Raw genomic sequence first — 8,073 nt, 5'->3', positions numbered from 1 at the left:
CGCAGTTCATAGAGCATGCTGGGATGCTGGGGGAGTCTGATTTAACTTAAACCAGCAAGAGGTCTGGGGCAGACATTGCATAAACCGGTTTGAGCCAAATCAGTTAGGTCTGATACTACATTCAACCAGGTTTACGCAAACCGGTTTCAGCCATTCTCAAACTAGCTTATGCGCACTGAACATCTGTTCTGTTACAGATTTAAACCAGTTTCTTATCACTTAAACATAAACTGGTTTAATGCCTGTTCCTAGCTCAGGAGAGTATTAAGGACTCTGAGTCGTGAGAAAAGGCAGGTTCCTACCAGCAGTCCAGGGTTAGCACCTGAGAAATATTGAGAGGGATGAAGTTTAACATGTAAGTCCTCCGTTTTTCCTAGTTAATTTGGCTAGTTTATGTAGCTCCCTGTTAAATGTGGTGACCATTATTAATCCCATTCTGAGGCACTTAATTGCACAGTGTAAGAAGGCTAAAAGCATAAAAAGAGCAATAGGTTTTGTTGTGAGTCAGGGATTTAAAAGTTAGGCCTATGGGTTTGTGGATCAAGCCTCAATGACTCGTCCAGAGCCTCACAAGAAATCTGTGGAAGAGCAGGAACCTGAAGGCAGGTCTCCCACGTCCTAAACCAGTGACATAGCCCCTGAGCCATCCGTCTTTCTACTACTTCCTGATAAGAAGCAGAAGGTGAGACGATTACTCTAACAAACCTTTCTGTTGGACCAGACATGTACATGGCAGTTATCCTACCTTAGACAGCATATGCAAGCTCCCAGTATCAAAGTGCTCTGAGGGGAAGACAACTAAAGCTTGAAACTAGAGACCAAAAGAATCACGTCTGGCTCCAAGAGGAACATGCAGATTCAGCGAAAATGGGGCATCTTGTTCTTGGAAACACACTCTCTTTCTTTTATGTGGGGCATATTTCTATATTCACTTCAAACACAAAATTCTCATCAGCAAGAACTTTGCATATGGAACAAATGTAGAATATGGATGCAATTTGGAAAATTAGTAGGTTAATATTTAAGTTCACTATCCAGAATATACCCATTCTGCTTGGAGGTTAAAGATCTCTAGAAAGTACAAACAGATTTTTCAAGTTGCTGAATGTGCCTCAGCTCCCTTGAAATAAAATACACAATGAGCTCAGGACCAGAACCAAATTAGTCCCAGAACACTGGGTTTCAGTTCTGATATCTTATAGTTTAGGGTCTGTGTATGCTTTTAGCCCTAATCTACTACTAAAAATGTGTTTTTAATGTCCTGCTGTTCATTTTTGACATTTTAAATTATACAGCTTGCTACAATGAAATAGAAACATCTGTTAAGTATATCATCAAATATAACATCTGATCAGTATATTTGATGAATTACAGAAATTAACTTGATCTTAAATTAGTAAAATAATTTTGTTTTTTTAATGCTCTTGCTCAGCTTTTGACACTGGGAAATTATATGCCAAGACATTTATAGTCATGTTGTAATGTCTGCCTGTTATTAAACTTAGGCTGTGCCCAGCTTTTTTCCAGATGTCAGTTGTGCCCAAAAACTTGTCTAAGATCTCGCCATAAGTATATAGTTGTCCAATAAAATATATTACCAAACATGTCTTGCTTCTCTCTTAAAACATTTAAGGAAATTTCCCTAAAATGTAGAGGATTTTGTCAGATGGTCCAGGAAGCATACATCTGATTCCTTATCTCTTTTCTGAGGGATATTTAACAAATCCATTTTGCAGTAGTCATCAAGCTCATGTTATTAGTTTCAAACTCATTCTTACCTCTGGGATAGCACCACCTAGTGGATATTATACATATGGAAGAGGACTGTTTAGCCACAAGCTAAACACACTGAAAATGCCCAAGCCAGTGGTAAACAGATGTGTGAATATGCTGCTGCTCATCTCCAAACACAGCATTTGTGATGCTGGCAGAAGGCTCATTTAGAGTCAAGTTTGCTGAATACATATTCTTTTAAAACATAGGGTCCATTTAAGTTATTAGCTTTTGATATAAATCAGTTAATAATCTACAAAAAACAAACACAGTTTGATAAAGTATTTGAATCCTAAATGCAGGCCTGGAGTGAGCAGAAATACTTCTTTTTGGGTTTTTTTAAGGGGTGAAGCATCTGTTGGGTTGGGGAGGAAGAGTATTAAAAGAGGAGTAAATTGTGGTGGAATATTTACATAGTCTCTGCTGTTTTGTTTACAAAAGCTTCTTTGTAGAAAGTTAAGAGGAGAATGGCATTCAATTCCTTCACTAAGCAGGGATGAAGCAGTATTACCAGCCCTACCTTCTACTTTCAGCCAGACCTTTCATTTATCCTTCAGGCTGCCAAAACCAAACCTGGCAACAATCTGATTCTAGAACACAGAGGCCCCTACACAGGATGTGGGTGCCAATTATCTGAGACAGCTGGACAAAACAGAGCAAAATCACAAAGAGTTTAAAAAACAAAGTCACACAATGGCTTTATGACACAGTTCTGTGACATCATGCACAGGCGTACATGCTAAACCTATCTTAACAGGATGTGCTATATTGATTAGGCAGGAAATACTGTCACTAGTAATCCAGGGAGGGGCAAGAGTTCTGTAAGGGAAGGCAGCAGTCACCTGACCCATTTGGAAAGGAAACCAATAAAAGATTTTAAGATTTAAAAAAATAGTGAAAGCAGCTTGAATGACTAGCATATGTACTGCAACAATGATTAGTATCTTCTGGCTGGCACACAGGAATACAGTTTTTAATTTACTGTTTCTCTGGCAAACACTCAGTTCACTGCTGCTGATGTTGAAAATATTGTCAAATGCCAGAGAGTTTGCATGAAAGGACCAGTGTACAGGAGCTTATCGGGTATGATTACCTTGCTGATCATCAAGCTAAGAATTGATAATAACTGGGACTGACAACTGGAACAAAGAATCTAATTTGGCATTTAATGACACAAACATGAACAGCACAGAATAACTAGATTCAAATGAAAAAAAAAATCACTGGCAAGGAGTTTCCCAGAAGCAGTTCTAGTCTTTTTAGTATATATGAACTTATTTTGCCTTGTCTGATCCTATTGCAGGATGTATGGAATATAGCCTTCACCAAGTCACCAAACAAAAATAATAACTAGTAAAGCTCAGAGGGCTCTCATCCCTAGCTAGAACAGAACACTCCTACCCGAGCTTATACTAGAGTCTCTAGTAATTGTGCCAGCTGTCATTGCTAAACTCAAACCAGGTGAAAGGACAGGCAGATTCATCCTTGATTATATAATTTCTGAGATACATTTCTGATTTCTAGGTATAGATTGCTAAAACACAAGGAAAGGTCATTATCACTGAAATAGCCTTTCAACTATAGAAGAACAAAATAATCAGTACAGCAGGAAGCTATTCTCTGTAGAGTACAAACACCTATTTTGCTATCATTTGCATCTGTGCAAACTCATTGATGTCAAAGAAAATTTTAAATTCATAGCATATATATTTCAGTCCATGGTATTTATATTAGTTTGTAATGACTTGGTGCTGCAAGGTATGCACTAGTTTTGACATTTTGTATCAACATGATACAGATTATTTTTTGCTCTGACTGGCTGCATCTACACATGCCATTAATAAGCAGCAATAAACTATGGAGCTTATTGGTCCACAGTTTATTGCTCCTGGGAAGCTCCTGGGCACGTGATTTATGTGTGTGCCTGGCTTGTAGCACAATGAACCAGGTCTCAGCATCCCCAGCTGGCAGGGGGCCCTGAGGGTCAGCCTCTCAACCTGGGGCTGCTCTGACCAGGTTCAATGGGCTGTTGAGGTGCTTGCTGGGGCACAAAGGTGCTTCAGTGCAGGGCTAGCTGGCAGGCACCCCCGTTAACAAAGCACCCCTATGCCCCAGCCAGCTGCATCTACACATGCAGTGCTGTAAGCATCTAAATGTGCAGTGCTGTGAAGTAAAAAACTCTGCAGCAGGGTAGTGCTTGTAAATACTAGTACTACCCTGCTGCGGAGTTTATTAGTTTTGTGCCCCCTAATAGGGGTGCATGTGCAGATGCTGAGACATTAACTGCACAGTTAATTAGCCAGCTACACAGTAAACATCTTATGTAGATGGGCCCACTGGTTAATATGGGACAAGACAGTTAACCAGCAAGCATGCTACTTTTTTTTAAATGGGTAATCAGTGATGTCCTCACAACACAGTGTTTCAATCTGTAATAATCCTTTAGCCACACATGAATTTCCAAAAGTCTATTATGCTCACACTAAATGCATATCAGATCTGAAGTTTTCAAATATTTGTAAATATACAATCTAACACCTAATTTCTTTTAATTTAATTTTCATTCCTAATGTAATATAAGCATTTTTTTTAAAAAATAGCGAGGACTGTCAGACTCTTTGGCTGTGCATGGGTGTTGCATTGGGTTGGGGGGGAAGAGGTTATGTGGCAGAAGTGTCCTACACTGATTCTCTTGGCAAATAACAGATATCTCTGAAGCAACTGAACATCTTACTAGTATAATTTAGCAAGAAGACAGGCACCTTCAAGGAAACTGGTGTCACCATTTTTCAAGTCAGCTAAAATAATTAATTCCATCAGTTTTATGTGCTTTTTCTAACACAAATTAGTAAAATGGTCTTTTAACTAATTGGGCACAAGCAATTCTAAAAAGATAGGACATTACTTGCAAAAAAACCCCTCTTTAGGTAAATGAGATATCTAGGAATTACATACAGCATAGGAGTAGGAACAAAATTTCCATAGTTCTCATCTTGACTCTAATAATAAACTCTGGCCTTAGCAATCATTTAACCTCTGCTTTTCTAAAAAGGTGATAATAAAGATACTTACCTCAGAGAGAAACTGAGTATTGTTAGTTGATGGCCATAAATTGCCTCAAAGATAGTAAATGCTTAGTACTTTACTTTGCATCTTGAGTTAACTTTCTACATCCCAGATGGAAAAGAATATCACTGTTCTGTACAGAGATGACTGTAACTTCTGTAGCAGGAATAGGAAGATGATGGGCCTTCTGGTGAAGAAGCCCTAAAAGTATTAAAACTATGCAGAGAAATACCTGTTTTGGTTAATGGACTAGAGAACAGCTGCTGAAGAAGTTTGTTCTCTGACGTTCTTAACACCACCACTATGTCAGCAGGAAGTGTGTCCCGGTTCTTCTCAAGGAAACCGTAGGCATCATATAATACCTAGCATTGGAGACAGAATAAAAAACCAGCTCTGATAGCTAACCCAAACCTTGCCATTTATCTTAAATATGTAGTTGGCAAGTTGACCGAGTAGGCTAATTATTACTTCAAATGTGACAAGCAGGTGAATTACCTGCAGAGGTCTTGACCTGGTTAGGCTGCATCCTCAAAATGTGAACTGGCTTTAAACAGAATCTTCATTCATAAAATCTCACTTACACACCAAGTTGGTTTAAATAGCTTAATGCTATATAATACTGCATCACATTAAATTCTGATTTACATGGTATAATGTAACATTCTGCAGCTCCAGAGAAGCAGTATAACTTGATAGGTAACACAAGAAATTAGAAAATGGTTTTCAGATGGGATAGCTAATATCTACTTGTTGTGTACAGCAAAAAAACACTTCTCATTGTTACTATTGGATACAGTGGGAACAAAAATTATTACTTTAGAGTTCCCCTCTTCAATTAGAACTGACATAGGGAACAGTACTTGATATTTTAACCCTTAAAGCTTTGACAAACAAAACTGTTCTTTGAATTATTGTAATCATATTTATTAGCCATTGATAGCTCCATATATCAACATAGGAAAGGACTTCATTTTTTTTTAAAGCTACAGTTTTAAACACTCCATTGAATTAGATTTCTTCCTGGTTTGAATCCACTGAAGTTCATGGAGTCACACCAGAACTGAATGCAGCCTTGCTGTGGAAGATAAAAAGCAGCAGTGTTTTTATGCCTCAGTATTTGGGTGGCAGAGAATTTACTGAAGCTGTGTGAAATTTTACAGTTGTTCTTAACAAACCAGAAAGCTGGACCAAGTGGAATGGAAGATTTCTTGAAGAACCTGAGCCTTACCCAGAGCCAGTGCTGAGATTTTAGTGGAAACCATGAAAAACTTGGCCCTTTTATTTCAGTTTTCCTTATAATGGAGGACATCAAATCACAGACAAAGCTCAGGCTATATGAAACCAAGTTGAAACAAATCTACCAAATAAAATCACACATTAACTTCTGAGAACAAAAATGCTGAATTCTGCAGCACTTCAGAACTTATTTATGCAGATGGAGAATTGTTCCAATTAGTCCTTTAGCTTTTGCATGAGTTTAAATATAAACAAACTTTTGGAGAGAAGCTTATACAACTGTGTTTTATCTGTTTAATTCCCTTTCCTACATGCACATATATTCAAAACAGTTATTGAACATAAATGCTAACAGTGAGACATATTACAGCTGTATGGGTATGTTGACACATGAAATTAATGCACATATGAATAAACTTTGGCATATACCATACCAAAGTTTATTGCTCCTGGGTGCTGTATCTTCATGTGCACTTGGGACTGCAACACGTTGAGCCAGGTCAGAACAGCCCCAGCTGACCTGGGGGGTCAGTCTGCCAGCCCAGGGCTGTTCTGACCTGGCTCAATGTCCTGTGGAGGGGGTGGCTGGGGCAGGAGGGTGCTCCACTGCAGGGCTAGTTGGGGCACTGAAGCACCCTCGTGCCCCAGCCAGCCCTGTCAGTGTCTACACATGCTTTGCTGTGCAGTAAAGAACTCCACTGCAGGACAGTAGGGCTGTGCAAAATTTCACCAAGTGTTTTGTTTCGAAGCTGTTTTGATGCATTTCAAGCTCGAAACAGTGAAATCGAAATGAAACAAAAAGCATTGAAACAGTTTTGAAATGAAATAAGGACATTGAAACATTTTGAAAGTTTCAAAACATTTTGAGTTTCGAAGCAGCCTGGTGGTGGGAGGCAGGGGAGAGCCAGGGCTGCGCTCCGAGCGGCTCCGCAGCCCTGTGTAGCTCAGCCCAGCAGGGAGCGCAGCCCTGGCTCTCCCCACCTCCTGCTGCCGGGCCGCACTCCATGGGCTGGCAGAGCCGATTGGAGGGCAGCACCAGCTCTGCCTGCCTCCTGCCACCAGGCTGCGCTCCAACTGGATCCACCAGCCCCATGGAGCTCAGCGCAGTGGTGGGAGGTGGAGCACAGTGCTGGCTCTGTCTGCCTCCCATTACTGGGCTGTGCTCCGTGGGGCTGGTGGAGCCAACTGGAATGCAGCCCAGCAGCAAGAGGCAGGCAGAGCCAGTGCTGCACTCTGCCTCTCACCTCCAGGATGAGCTCCATGGAGGCAGTGGCAGCCTCCTGTCATCCAACACAGATCTGGGGGCCGCACTTCCGGGAGGAGTACAGCACAGCCCCGCAGCCCTCCTGGGGGTGCTGGCTCCCGGATCTGCACTGGGATGACAGGAGACTGCTGCCTGGAGCCAATGGTAGCATCTGTCTTCCCTGGTGCTGGGTGCGGGCTGTGTCCACTGCTGGTTGCAGGCAGCAGCGGCAGCCTCCTGTCATAGTTTCATAGTTTCTAGGGTCAGAAGGGACCTGAGCAGATCATTGAGTCCAACCCCCTGCCATGGCAGGAAAAAGTAATGGGGTCAAATGACCCCAGCAAGGTGTACATCTAACCTCCTCTTAAAGACCCCCAGGGTAGGAGCCAGCACCACTTCTCTTGGAAGTTGGTTCCAGATCCTAGCCACCCTGACAGTGAAGTAGCACCTCCTGATATCTAGCCTAAATCTACCCTCTGCCAGCTTGTGACTGTTATTCCTGGTCACTCCTGGTAGTGCTTGGGGGAACAGGGACTTCCCCAGTGCCTGCTGGTCCCCTCTGACTAGTTTGTAACAGGCCACTAGATCCCCCCTCAGCCTTCTCTTGTGGAGGCTGAACAGGTTCAGGTCCTGTAGCCTCTCCTCAGGGCCTGCCCTGCTGCCCCCTGATCATGCAAGTGGCCCCCTCTGGACCCTCTCCATGTTGTCCACATCCCTCTTGAAGTGCGGCACCCAGAACTGGATGCAGTACTCCA

The 8,073-nt window shown here is 41.8% G+C and overlaps 1 protein-coding gene across 1 annotated transcript in view; it reads right to left on the bottom strand.

The window, feature by feature from the left end:
- The window catches only part of MYO3B (myosin IIIB), a 281,014-nt gene that overhangs the window by 76,223 nt on the left and 196,718 nt on the right, over positions 1-8,073 (bottom strand). Inside the window, exon 22 of the mRNA XM_019522847.1 lies at positions 5,072-5,201. Within this exon, the coding sequence (XP_019378392.1) occupies positions 5,072-5,201 (130 nt within the window). The remainder of the gene's footprint in view (positions 1-5,071; positions 5,202-8,073) is intronic.

Source organism: Gavialis gangeticus, unplaced genomic scaffold, assembly GCF_001723915.1.
Source record: "Gavialis gangeticus isolate Ggan-Ray unplaced genomic scaffold, GavGan_comp1, whole genome shotgun sequence".
NCBI lineage: Eukaryota > Metazoa > Chordata > Crocodylia > Gavialidae > Gavialis > Gavialis gangeticus.
The sequence above is the reverse complement of the archived record's forward strand: the minus strand, read 5'-3'. Positions and strand labels throughout refer to the sequence as shown.